This window comes from Rana temporaria, chromosome 2 (assembly GCF_905171775.1).
Source record: "Rana temporaria chromosome 2, aRanTem1.1, whole genome shotgun sequence".
NCBI classification, from domain to species: domain Eukaryota; kingdom Metazoa; phylum Chordata; class Amphibia; order Anura; family Ranidae; genus Rana; species Rana temporaria.
In genome coordinates, this window is record NC_053490.1 from 373,033,416 (window position 1) to 373,048,425 (window position 15,010).

The window sequence follows — 15,010 nt, forward strand, 5'->3', positions numbered from 1 at the left end:
TGCGGTAACGTAGTTGTCATTCGGCTATAGGCAAGCAGGTTGTTTCTGCTTTAGCAGTTGCATCCTGTGCGCTCGTATCTGTTTGTCACGCGTTTGTCGCAGGTAGTGCTGGATTTGCGAGTGCTTTCTGTTTCAGTGTGTTCTTGACTGACCAGCCGGCCGGTTTGAAGCCATGATGGAGCAGCAGCGTCAATTTTCGCGAGTTGGTGCTGTTTATGGGATGGCTGCTGGATATGTTCATTTGTCCAGTACTTTGGCCAGAAACAGGGGGCGGAGGCGTTTCTGGACCAAGAATTGGTTGCGCCAGCGTGACCAGTTCTCACATATGCCTCTGCTTAGGGAACTCCAGGAGAATAATCCTAATGACTTTAGGAATTTTCTCCGCATGACGGACCCCGTATTCAACCGTCTGCTGGATCTTCTGTCCCCCTATATCACGAGGCAGGACACTGTGATGCGCCAAGCCATCACGGCCGAGCAGAGGCTTATTGCCACGTTGCGGTACCTGGCGACTGGGAGGAGCCTGCAGGACCTCAAGTTCTCGACAGGCATCTCTCCGCAGGCGCTTGGGGTCATCATACCGGACACGTGTGCTGCCATCATCAAAGTTATGCATGAGGAGTATATTAAGGTAAGTTTCCTGGCTCTAATAATGTGGCCAACTAACTTTCTTTTTATTTTCCCAGATATGCTGTGTGTTTAACTAACGTTACCTTTTCTCCCTATGCATGTTGATATCAGCTTTACATGTTTTATTCTTGGCCTACCTGCATATTTGTCCCTTACCCAATATTAACCTGTCCAGCATGCTATCCTAGGGACAAACCCCCCTTGCCATTTTTTCAAACAGGACTTTTTTGTTTTTGTGTCCCCCCCCCCCCCCCCTTCAAACTTTTATTGTCCCCATCAGAGGGCTGTGGAGTCTCTTAATGAAGTGGCCCTATATATTTCATTTCCCAAATTCTCCATGCACATTTTTCTAATGCAATTTTAATACTGTGAACTGTCACAAGGATGCTTGTAGGATGTATTTGTTACAAAGTACTAAATCTCTAATTTTGTTTGTCCCCACAGCTACCCTCCACACCACAGGAATGGCAGTCTGTGGCTTCCCAATTTGCCCAGCGGTGTGATTTTCCAAACTGCGGTGGAGCAATAGATGGGAAACACGTCCGCATTGTGCCCCCACCCCGCTCGGGGTCCTACTATTATAATTACAAGGGTTATCATAGTATTGTGTTGATGGCGGTGGTGTCGGCACAGTATGAGTTTCTATATGTGGACGTGGGGAAGAACGGCCGGATGTCTGATGGGGGAGTGTTCGCACGGACTGATTTCTATGATCGTCTCCAAGCTGGTGGTCTGGCATTGCCACCAGATGAAGATAATGTGGAAGGACTTCCGTTTGTGTTCCTAGCGGACGAGGCTTTCGGGCTTGGTCCTCACCTCATGCGGCCTTTTCCCCAGAGGACCCTCACCTCAGAGAGGAGTGTGTTTAATTTTCGGTTGGCCAGGGCTCGGAGGGTAGTCGAGAATGCCTTTGGGATACTCACCAACCGGTTCCGCCTGTTCAGGACATCGATACATCTGGCGGAATATAAATTGGACACCGTTGTATTTGCCTGCTGCATTTTGCACAACTTTTTACGCAGGCACTCCCAGACGTACCTACCCGACATCGGTTCTGAGGCAAGACTACCCTCAGATCCCCTTCCCGGGCTGGACACTGGTCGCGCTGGCTTGGCCCCCCAATCAGCTCGTGAGGTACGCGACAAATATGTTGAGTACTTCATGGGTCGGGGGGCCATTGCTATGCCAGATCATATTTCTTTCTAATTCGGCCCCCAAAGAAAGGAATATTCTAAAAAATAATAAATAATTAGACCATTGGACTTTATACAGTTGTTTGTCATTAATGCTTTTTCTCTTTTTCTGTCTTCCTGGTTCTCTAACTAACTTCTTCAATTGTAATGCATAATTGATTTCTCCACTTTTAGTAACTAACCACATTTTGCACAGTATTCACTCATCTACAAACAGGGTATTGAGTCTAGAAATAAGAAGCAACTCCATTTGTAAATTTTGAGGTCAATTTTTTTAATTTTTGCTTGTTCATGACCCCAAAAATAATTTTATAGTTTTTTCATTACTCCCTTCTTTTGTACTTAGGAGTCTACAAAATTTTTTTATACTTTTTTTTTTTTTCAGGTAATTCAACCAAAAATATTATGCAGATTATACATTTATTAACAAGTTCACTTTTTTTTTGAGCAAATATAGTTAGATTTATTGTTTACATATATATATATATATATATATAGATTATTTTTGGTGGGGTGTTTACCGCCTTAATTTTTTTTTTTGGCATATTTTTTATGCACAAAAAACAATAATTTTTTTTCATTTTTTTTTGTTTTTGGTGTGTTTTTCTAAAAGTAAATTTTTAGGTGATAATTTGGAGTCAAATCTCTACTTCACTAAATTCAGTGATTAGAGAGATTTATAATTCTATATATATATTTTTAAAATTTTTTGGCGTTGTTTATTCTTTATGGTCTAAACTTTATAGTATCCCAAAATGTTCAACATGGTCAAAAAGTAACAAAATCCAATTCCAAAAATCTTAAAAACTCACAACAGCAGTCAGTCATGGTGTGCTTTCACACTGGAACACGCCAAAATTGGAAGATACACACATTCAGTGCAAACTCGCCAAATGTCATTGGTTCAACAGACAAATGGCCACATGTGCTATCTGACATCATGGGTGATCAATGTCTGTGTTTTGTGGGAGCAAACCCTTCCTCTCAACTACTTGAGGATGGAGGAGGGGGTTGGACCCACAAAGCACAGACATTAGATATTCTGTGATGGCAGATAGCACATGTTGGCACACTGTGTGTGTATCTTCAAATTTTGGCGTATCCATTATTCAAACTGTAAAAATGTTTGTGGGGGCGGGGGATGGGCGGGGGGTGTTTCAGTCTTTGACACGGCCCATCATGTCAATAATGTTCTTAAAATTAGATTCGATGACCATCATTCTTTGCCGCATATTGTCCATTTCCGTGCTGCATTCCAAAAGGACATTTGTTACATTCTGTTCCATGAGAAACATCCTTTCACGCATATTGTGCATTTCAGTGCTGCACTCCATTACCTGCTGAATAATTATAGCAGCACTTGCACGTGAAAATATTGGCACACCATCCTCCTCCCCTAAAACAAAAAAAAAAAATGGCATTTACAACATTATTTTTCGATGAGGCCTATCTACATATGTTTTTTTGAATCAAGCTAGGGTGACACTGACCTGATGGGCTTCTCCTTTCCACCTCTTCGACATCTTCTATCACTCCTCCTTCTTCCACCACCTCCCCATCATCTTCAATCACTCCTCCTTCTTCCACCACTTCCCCATCATCTTGGACTCCTCCTTCATCCATCAATCCACCTTCTTTCAATTCGCCAAATTGTTCTTCCGCCACTTGCCCTTCATCTGCTATGACTTCTAAGTCCAAAATTACTTCTTCCTCCTCTCTTCCTTCCTCCTTTCTTCCTTCCTCCTCTCCTTCCACATCCTCTTCTCCTTCCACATCCTCTTCTCCTTCCACATCCTCTTCTCCTTCCACATCCTCTTCTCCTTCCACATCCTCCTCCTCCTCCACATGTTGAGATGGCAGATTTTGGCCTTGTCTGGCCCTCTCTGCCTCCTCCAAATGCTGGCGACTTCTTTCCCCTGAAATAAACCAAAAAAAATGTAGACTCATCAGCACACAGATATTGGAGAGCATAAATCGCACACATTGCTTAGAAGATGCTTTCATTTAGTTACTTTTATCTTTCACCAAACCTACATTTTGCAATTACTTCTATATGGCAAGCTCTGATCCTGCCCCTTTTTAGCAAAGTGACACACATGGATGTCCCCCCTAAACTGTATTTCTGGGAGACCCTACCAAAACCCATTTTTGATTTGGGGAGACACAGGTGCTCTGCATTGCAGATGTGAAAACATCTGCTTTAGTACCACTGTTTTTAGAATGAATCCTGTTTGCCTTTCCCATTCTCATACTTTTTTTTTCTAGAACTAGCTTTTACACAATGTTTACAAACAAAGTTTTTGGCCAGTGAGCCATGTCCAGGTGTGTTGTTCCTGGAATAACCGAGCCTTTATGATAAACTATGTGATGTTACGTTGTTTACTAAGAACACTATTTGTAAATATGTAGTTATTTATGTCCTAAAAAATAAATGACAAAATGTCTTTAAAATTACAAGCAGGCCAAGGAGGCAGATGGTGAAATATACATGGCAACACATTATTGCAGACAATCACCCCCCCCCCCCCCCAACCCCAAAATATATTTACTTACTTTTACGCAGAATTTTAAGTATTTTCTTCATCTGATGTGGCTCCCTCAATTTTAAGTCTGACCATCGTTTCCTCAGCTGTTCCTTGGACCTGGTGATCCCAAACATCCTCTGCATTCTCCTCGCCACCTTGTCCATAATATGTGCCTTTCGGCGGTTAGGGGTCTTGTATGGCCCTAATTCACCATCATAGTCCTTCTTTCGCATGATGTAAACTAACTCCACCATTTCCTGGAACCGCATATTAGTGGCTTTATATCTTCTTTTCCTTGATCGGGACGTCCCTGCCTCTGTCCCTTCACTTGTGGCATGAGAGCATCGTGCCCGCTCGTGTGACATCGCCATCTTTCCTTTCCCACAGTGATTATGGGCGTGGAAAAGATGAATTGTTACGCCATGGGCGGAGAAGAGGGCGGCGTTTAATACATACGCGGAGTGTAGAGAATGCAAACAACGTGTTTACGTCCGTTACGCGGAGAATCTTCGAGCGCATCCAGAACATACACAGTTAACGCCATATTTCCAAAACTCATTGATTAGGGGCCTCGCAAAGGTGACGAGGGCGGGGTTTCATAAATACGCGGAGTGTTTAAAAGGTTTACGCCGTGATTACGCATCTTACGCGGTAATTAGGCGAGCGTGAGAAACGAGGAGCGAGAGACAGGAAGGTAAGGAAATTAAAAATGTGATCAGCAGAGGCCTTGAAAATGTAGACACATGGGATGGGGGTTTGGGCTGTTGGTTGCACCCTTTTTAAGCTATTCTGTCTATGGGGTACCACAATGTTATTTTGGTATCCAAATGCTTTTGGACACCTCACAAAATAGAGATGTGAACAATGCTGTACCTCATTGACACGTTTTTGAATGGTGTATTCAGATCAGGCAAAGTATTGTTCAAGTGTTGGTTGTACAGAGGTCATTAGGAAGTGTCTTTTATGTCATCCATTGTCAGGGGCATGAGATTTACACATGAAAGAGTGCCTAGATGAAAACTGTCATTTGTAAGCATTGTTTAATTTTATATATTTAAAATATTTACTGCAATGTGAACAATGGCTCTGCATCTAGCAAATCAATGTTTGGTACAAGCAATGCGGCCGAGCTGCCAATCATTGTTTAAACAAGAGAGACTGTGTTTGGAATTAGATATAGGTAATAAATTTGAAGACACATATTAGATCAAGGTCAACGCTGATCCTTTGGAATATTTATTTTTCTGTGGTTTATGTTTTTGTAATCTAGACTCAAAAAGAAATATAATTTTGAAACAATTGCAATGGACCTCCTACAAAGCAAGGAATCTATAGAGGCCTTACTTCAAAAATACCAGGACACGCCCATCCTGTGGAATTCTAAGCACTCTTTATATTGCAATAAAGAGGTACGAGCGGCAGCACTAGAAGAGCTAGCAAATTATATGCAAACTTGGGTGCCAGGATGCACTGCCAACATGGTGAAGGATAAACTTGCCAACCTCAGAAGCACATACAGGAGAGCATACAAAGCTAATAAAATCAAAAAATCGGGAGCAGCAGCAAGACAAGCAAAGGAACCCAAACTGTGGTATTATAAACAGATGGCTTTTTTGCGGGACGAAATGGAAGGCAGGAAAACGATGTCCAGTCTTTCTTCCAACCTTTCCTCCATGCTACCTTCCAGCGGACATTCCCCAGATGACCACAGCCCTGCAGAGTCGGAGGAAGAGGGCCTGGCTGACAGAGATGCAGATCTGCCACCCTTCGATGAGGAGGTATAGTAGTTTCCTCTATATTTCTGGCGTAAATAATTCTTGGTGGATTAATGATTTGATATTGTAAAAAAAAAGCCAAGCTGGGAAAAAGCAAAAAAAAAGGTGTACAGACAAATAGGTGTCAGGGATGACAACTGCAGGGGTCAGAAGTAGAGTGTATTCAAGTAATAATGAACAGAAAATACTAAACGAAAAACATGAAAATGAGTGTGGTTTTATTTAGCGAAATTGTAAAAAAATTCCTTTTTTTTCCACACAGGAAGAAGAGATCAGCCAGGAGGTGGCAGATCCTCAGGTGTCTGTCAGCCAGGAGGAGGCCGGGGTCAGTGGCAGCCAGGAGGAGGCCGGGGTCAGTGGCAGCCAGGAGGAGGCCGGGGTCAGTGGCAGCCAGGAGGAGGCCGGGGTCAGTGGCAGCCAGGAGGAGGCTGGGCCCAGTGGCCTGCAGCAGGTCCACCCGGCCAGGAGAACCACCACCAGCCAGTCTTCTCCCCCCCAGGTGAGGCCATCAGGCCGAAGGAGGCAGTTGAGGCCTGTGGAGGAGGCAAGCCTCCGCATGATCCAGGAGGCAAGCGCCATCATGAGGGCCCCCCTCAACCCCACAGAGGCCTTCAGTGCCTCATTGGCCCATGATTTAAATGAAGGGGAGGAGGACCAGAGAAGACTGGCAAAGGCCCTGATGAACCAGGTCCTTTGGTGGATGCAGAGGGGCCTGCTGACCCCAGACACTGGGCTATGTGACCCGGCCCGGCTTGCGGAACACCATCCTCCTGCTGCCACATCAACCCCACCTGCAAGACCCCGTGTTCGATCCGCTGGAAGGCTGCCTGGAGGGAAGGCTGGAAAGAGGAGGAAACGTTGATTTTCTGCCTTCCATTTCCTTCCACATAAAGGACATCTTGTTTGTACTACCACAGTTTGGGTTCCTTTGTTTGTGTGCTGCTGCTTCATATTTTAGTGTTTGGCTCCTGAGGCTTGGAAGTTTATCCTTCACCATGTTGGAAATGCAAGTTTGCATATAGTTTGCTATCTATTCTAGTGCTGCCGTTCTTTTTATTTTTTGTGCTGACATTTGCCAGAATAAAAGGCTTTTTGCTTTCATTTGAAAACATGTCTATTGTTTGATATACTGTGGGGATTATTAGGCAGCAAACCTTTAATAAATATACAATGGGTAATTTACAAAGGACACACTCCTTGGGGGGGGGGGACATTTGGTGTGCCAACATGGTTTAATATTCTCTAATGAAACACCAAAAAAAAAATAAAAAAAAAAAAATGAAAAAAACATGTTAAAAAAAAATAGTTTAAATGGTGACATAACTAGAAACCAAAAAAAAAATTAAAAAAATGCACATTCCTTTACAAAAATGACTACTCTAAATTATGGAGGACCACCAACCAAAACACACGTCTGGCATAGAAAACATTATTAAAGGATTACATCACAAGCAAGAAATGTGACATTTCAGTATGGGACAACTCTATTGAAATTGCATCAGCAAGAGAACGGGGTTATTCTAGCAAGAGAAGAATTAATAAAACGAGGCTTTAAAATGTGGTTTAGTGCGCCTTTTTAAGACATTGTTCTCTTGCTAGAATAAAAGGTTTCTAATGACGAATGTGCCATATCCCAAAGAAACGCGAGTTTTACCTGAACGAGCGCTCCCGTCTCCTCATTTGGACTGAGCATGCGCGGGGTTTTTGTACGCTGCTTTTGTGTACAGACGACCGAACATGTCTGACGGACACGATTCCAGCAGACTGTTTTAAAGCAAGACCAGGAAACAGTTGTTCGTTGGAAAACGGTCTGGCCGACGATTGTTTGCTGGAATTCAGTACGTTACTGCCTACACACGAACGAACATGTCCGCTGAAACTGGTCCGCGGACCAGTTTCAGCAGACATGTTTGGTCGTGAGTACGAGGCCTAAGAGTTAAAGGGGATGATCACATTCATCCAGAATGATAAAATCAATCAAAGGCAACAAGCATGGAAAATTGTTGTCAAATCTAATGGGAATGAACACATTTCTAATTGTTAAATAGGCTCCTGGCTGAGAAAAATCATAACTAGTCTTATGTGCATGCACTTGTCAATGATAATCTGGAAGTAGAATGTTCAATAGTAAGAAAGGTAGTTTATTTCTGTAAATTGGAGATGTTGACATGGTACTTAAATTAAAGTCTTTAAAAATTAGTACATGAAGGCACCATCAAATGATCAGAATAGCTTTGTCATCCTAACATTCAAATGCAGTTCTCCATGTGTAGGGCCAGCATTACTGATAACCAGTCAATAATCAATAATTAGTTATCAGTAAGATCCCTCACAATAATGGTTGGCTAAAACCTATATGGTTTTAACCATATATTTAGCACTTTGCATTAAAAGTGTTACTAAACCCACAACAGTAAAATCAGTCTGTATATGCATTAAAGCATGCTTGTTACACTCACTGTGGAACCTAAGGGGTTAATCATCCACACTGTGTAAAAAGGCTGTTTGATCCTGTCTTCTCTGCCCCTCCCCTTTTTTATTGCTGTAACCAATTCATCTGCTGATAGAACAGAGCCTTGGGGACACTCTCCACATGCTCAGTTTAGTGTGTATTTTGGGGAGAGGGTGTGTGTGATCAGCACAAGGTCAATCAGCACTGTCCAGCCAGAGGGTCAGGGGTCAGGCAGCCTTATAGGAGAGTCAGAAGAAGGAGAATGAAAACTCCTTCTACAAGCTTTAACCAGTGCTCGACTGGACACTAATAAAAGTCACAAGACTGCTATATACTGCTGATAAGAAAAGGTATTTAACAGTTTATATTTACTAAAATAATTGCTTTTCCATGTTCTGTATACTGTGGGAGACCAGATATAGTAAATGCAGGGTCCTGGGTTTAGAAACACTCTTTTACTTTAGTTTGACATTTGGCAAAGGAATAAAACAATCTAAAGTAGACCCAAAGAGAGCTAAAAAGAAATTACTCTATTTATGAATGGGAACACATTTTCTAGTCTTAGAGCGGGATTTCACCCGCGTTTTTTTTTTTTTTAAAGTCAGCAGCTACTAACAGTGCTGACTTTTAATAAGGACACTTACCTGTCCTAGTTGTCCGCGATGTCGGTCCCCCGACGTCGATCGCTGCCGATCGCTCAGTCCTGGCGCCTCCATCCTTACTATGGGAAACAGGTAGTGAAGCCTTACAGCTTCACTGTCCGTTTCCTACTGCGCATGCGCCACTCGCACGGCGCTTTGTGAATGGGCGGCTGCCTCCTGGGATACACACAGTTACCAGAAGGCAGCGTGGCTCATTCACAAGAATGAGAAGAAGAAGACAGACACGGCTATGTAGGACGAGCCTGAAGATCCTCAGCGGTGGAAGAAGAGGCAGAAGAGCTACTTCCGCATAGCAACAGCCCTTTCAGGTGAGTATAAAAAAAATAAAAAATCATTTTTTTTAATTTATTTTAGGATTTTTAATGGAAAGAAAAAAAAAACGGGTGGATCTTTAACCTATAAGATCATTTTATGGTTGTTGTCAAGCAACAAATACTACAAATGTGGTACCTTATTTTTTTCCAAAAATTCTAAATGTGACCATTCTTTCCATTGTAAGCCATAGTGTAACAAACATTTATTCTTGCAGTATCTCAGTGGATCAGTCATATGAACTCCAATGGAAATATAGTTTATGCTTTTTTTTTCTTTTAAATGTAAGATTATTTTAGTGTTCTTCCAATAAAAAAATTAAGTGTTATACATTTTGCTTAATTTTCAGCTACATTGATCAAAACTGTTCTTCTTGAAATATTTTAGTCAATAAGATATGCAATCTGAAAGGTATACTTTATCCAGTAATACAGTTGTTGTTGTTTTTTTTTTTTTAATATATTTTCTAAAAGTTCTCCCAATTCAAAGTGAAAATATCCTATTCTTATTTTAGGGCTCAGTGAAAGAAAGTTGCATTGCCTCAGGCAATCAGATATATAATTCCCAAAGAACAGTTTATTGGTATAATTAATTTACTTTACTGTCACTGCTGGGCAACAAATGCCCATATTCAGTTTTTCCCCAAAGTAAAGCTTTTGCATTCTGTCCATTTAAAGTCATGCTTGAAAAAAATGATTCATCTTGCCTCAATCAAATGCATACTTTGATAAATATTTTGTCTATTAAAATTAAAAATAAACAAACAATATTCAACTATTTTGGGCCATATATATTAAAGGAACACTAAAGGTTTGTTTTTTATTAGATCAATTGATTGCTGTAAGCTAGAGCATTTAACTATCACTTACCTCGTTTTTCCTTTTGACCTCCAAAATACAGTAATCCAGGTTTGAAAATGCCATTTCCTGTCACTCCTTGTCTTGCTTTCCACCAGCATCTGAGCTGTTTTGCATGGTGGAAAGCAGAATGTGCTCACCCCCTCCCTATGACTACAGCCCTGCGTGAAGATGCTCTCTTATCCCTCACAGGCATGGAGGCTAAGCCTAATGGGAACTGTAGTTCCCATTAGGCCTGTGATGTAGCAAACCAGGAAGTCAGTGAGAATAACGATTCAGGAGTGCTGGAGGTGAATAAAACAGCTTGATTTCAACAGGTATCAAACTAGTTATAATGCAAAACATTACTTTTACTTTATCAGCTACTGTCAGACTTTAATTTAAGAGGAAAATATTTTTGTCTTTACAACCCCTTTATCTGTGTTCTCCTATTTTTTATTTAGTATTTCTTTTTACAGTAGAATTAAGCATGTTAGTGTGCATATTTTGGGCTCCAGTGATATATATGTACAATGCTGTTCTTGTTGTGTCTTAGGCCGCGTACACACGATCGGTCAAAACTGATGAAAACAGACTGAAGGACCGTTTCATCGGTCCAAACCGATCGTGTGTGGGCCCCATCGGTCAGTTATCCTTCGGTCAAAAAACAAAGAACTTGCTTTAAAATTGAACCGATGGACGCCTAACCGATAGGTCAAAACCGATCGTTAGTATGCAAAAGCATCGGTCAAAAAGCCGCGCATGCTCAGAATCAAGTCGACGCATGCTTGGAAGCATAGAACTTTTTTCAGCACGTCGTGTGTTTTACGTCACCACGTTCTGACACGATCGTTTTTTTAACCGATGGTGTGTAGGCACATCAGACCATCAGTCAGCTTCATCGGTTAACCGATGAAACGGTCCTTCAGTCCGTTTTCATCGGTTTTGACCGATCGTGTGTACGCGGACTTATAATACCAAACTTTGGTCATTACCCGTTAGACACTAAAACATATATATTATAACATGTTATGAATATAATTTTTACAAGCTGACAACTATTAAAAAAAATCTTGTCATCAACCATAAAAGAAGTGCAGCAATGAACATGGCATTAAAGAGACTCTGGGGGCAAACAGCTTAAGGTATAAAGTGAAGGCATTTATAATATATGTTTAAGGTGGTAGAGAAAGCAACACCAGCAGAAAGAACTTCAGTTCCCAAATATATTGGAACAATGTAAATGGGGTGATTCGGCCCTTGCAAGCAGATGACATTGACTGGATTGCCTGTAAATTTTTTGGGCTGGCTACAACTTTCACACAATATCCCCTATCTCCTAGTCATTTTGCTTCTTATATAAACAAAAGCAGGATTGGTGCTGCTGGATTCAGGATTTCCAATCTTGAGGTAGAAGATGGATGAAAACTCCCAACCTTTGGGATGATGGCTGAAATTTAAAAGTACTCTTTGCTGATGGCTCTAGCACCTTTAGAAAATCCAGTAATGAGAAAGGTGAAAGTAGTCAAGGAACATGTCATTCCACAGCTTCTGTTATTTAGTATTCACTGTCTGCTTCTGCGGGTAACCGTATGCTCCCCTGCAGCCCCCAAAATGTATTTGGTTGTGGCCACAGTATTACCACTGTTTGTTTTTTGTCCTTCTTTTAAACACAGATCAGGAGCGAATCGGTGTGGGGTCTTCCTATGAGCAAGAGGGGAAAGTACAATTTGTTATAGATGCAGTATATGCAATGGCTCATGCTCTTCACAATATACACAAGACTGTCTGTCCTGGCAGTGTCGGACTTTGCAGTCGTATGGACCCAATTGATGGAACTGACCTCCTAAAACACATTCGTAATGTTAACTTTACAGGTAAGATAAACAATCTTAGAACATCAATGTTCCCATTTAATAAAAGAATATTAGCACTATGCTTTCAGACCGATGGAATATAAGTAATTGGCTTTTCATTCATTTATTGAAATATGGGCTTTATATGTTTGGCTGTTATAATTGATTGAGTTGCTTTGCCATAAGAGCAGCTTGAGCCCGGGAAGAAGAACTCAGAGTTAGTCTTTGCAGACAGTGGACCTGGTCTGCAGACAGAAAATAATGAGGATGATGCTGACAAACATTAGGTGGATGATGAAAGTAATATACTCTTATACCAAGTTGTTATGAAAGAATAACAACTTAATTAAATCCTATGTGTGAATCCTTTTTTCTTCCCATGCTTTAAGAAAGTATGGCACACTGACGGGCAAGTCTATATGTTATTTATATTTCACAGTTTTTGATATATTAGAGAGGTTTACATTACCCCATATCTTCTGCAGTCATACAGGCTTTAAGCTAGGGAAGACATGTCACCTTGGATTGTGTTGAATTCCAGCAAGCCATTTGATTGAATCTGAACATAGGCCTGTCAAACTGCAATTATTTGGCCAGAGGTATGGCCAAATAATTGTTGGTAGCAGTAAATAATATTGAGACATCAGGGCTATGAGTGTGCTAGTTGCTTGTAATTTGTTTTCATTTGGTGAAAGGTGTAAAACAGCGAGCATGCTAGATGGTATTTGTGATATCCCCCTATGTTATAGTAATGTAAATCGTGCCATGTCACAATGTTGAAGTAGCTGGGTTAATGTACTCTTTTTCTTTCTACCAAACTATGGCAAGAATGTAATGATGATCTTATGTATTTACATGCTTTTAGTTATATTTTTTGTTTACTATTAAAAGAAACATTTTGTCACAAAGGGCAGTTTGTGTAATTTTAAACTCCCATGTACTTGGAATGGAAGAAGGCAAATAAATCATAGGTAGCTGATTTTTGCAACATTGGATATAGACAAGTTATGCCGCGTACACACGATCGGTCAAACCGATGAGAACGGTCTGATGGACCGTTTTCATCGAACCAAACCGATCGTGTGTGGACCCCATCGGTTATTTATCCATAGGTTAAAAAAAGCAATCTTGTTTTAAATTTAACCGATGGATACCTAACCGATAGAAAAAAAATGATCGTTTGTAGGCACGGTTAAAAATCCACACATGCTCAGAATCAAGTCAACGCATGCTTGGAAGCATTGAATTTCGTTTTTTTTCAGCACGTCGTTGTGTTTTACGTCACCGTGTTCTTACACGATCGTTTTTTTAACCGATGGTGTGTAGGCTCTACTGACTATCAGTCAGCTTCATCGGTTAACCAATGAAAACGGTTCATCAGACCGTTCTCATCGGATGGACCGATCGTGTGTACATGGCTTTAGTCAGTACTGCAATTTACAGCTTCCTAGCTCAACTGTTTCTGAATAAAGCTCAATATTTATCAGCACGCCCTCATAGGTAGGGCTTACCTTTGGGTTAGATGAATATCTCCTAAATGTGTACCATTTTATTTTCCCTTTGTTACTTCTACTACCGCTTTTAGTTGGAAACTCTTTTTAATAATTCTTTACGCGTACACAGTATTGTACACAGTATTGTGTATCGTGCCACATATTCATTGAGTCTATGATTGGCAGATCATAGTGATTGATGGCATGCACAGTACATGTAACAAATGAGGCATTTATGGTTTCCTCTGCCCTTACTTTATTATTACATTACACGCATGTAGGCTAATCAGTAAGGGAATGCAAGGGATGGTGATTATGTAGAAAGACAAAAGACGACTGAATTTCTCCTTGTCTTTTGTACACTTAAATTCATTAATCCTTTAAGGGAATCTGTCAAGCAAGAACAATAAAGTCTGGCATTGCTAACCTCTTTTTGAGAATACTAGTTCCCCGGTTGTCATAATCATGCTTTGTTTAATGATGTCTGAATCTGTGACCTGAAGCAAGTATAAAGATAAGAAACACTTTCCTGACACTCATTTACAGTGTGCTTGTTCTTTTCCAAAACAAAAATCCAGGGGACTTAATAGACTTTGAAAATGCATAGTTGTTGGTGTCATAAGACAAGGTTTGAGTATTGTCAGGACAGTTGAGTTGTAGTCCTATCCTAAAGCAGATACCTCAAATGTGTAAAATATATGAGAAAGAAACACAAAACAGCTAAAGTAACTTGAGGTAAAGTTGAAAATCATTAGATCCACAGTACAATCAGTTCAGGGAAAAGTTCTGCAAGGCAAAAACAAGTGTATTGGAGCATAGACAGATGTAAAGTGCATACTCACATATACATTGGCAGGGTTAGTGCAAGGTACAGAGAAAGCAGTTGCCATCCACTGACCTGGGTTACCATGTTTTAGTTTAAGGACAACTGAACAGGATAGGAGCAGAGAGGTGGCTAACCCAGTTCCATTTTGTCTTATTTAGCTTGATTATTGTGACCAAAATTGTTTCTTCATATTGAATCTAAAGATTTCTAAATTTTATTCTGCAATTTGTCCCTTTTAGGAACTAGAATTATATTTCTTACAAAGCTGTTTTATTCAGCGCTATAAAAAATGAAACCAAAAACGTAAAACATTACATTCTAATGATTAAAAAGAAAGCACAGGAAGAAGGGGATACAGTGGTAAATAAAATAAATGATTAATAAGGGGCTACATTGTTTTTCTAAACAACTTATACATAACACTAATTTTAGAATTAAGGCTAAAACTGT

The 15,010-nt window shown here is 40.6% G+C and overlaps 1 protein-coding gene across 1 annotated transcript in view; it reads left to right on the forward strand.

The window, feature by feature from the left end:
* Positions 1-15,010, forward strand: part of GRM4 (glutamate metabotropic receptor 4) — a 262,245-nt gene that overhangs the window by 207,761 nt on the left and 39,474 nt on the right. The window contains exon 7 of the mRNA XM_040337806.1: positions 12,062-12,262. Coding sequence (XP_040193740.1) covers positions 12,062-12,262 — 201 coding nt within the window. The remainder of the gene's footprint in view (positions 1-12,061; positions 12,263-15,010) is intronic.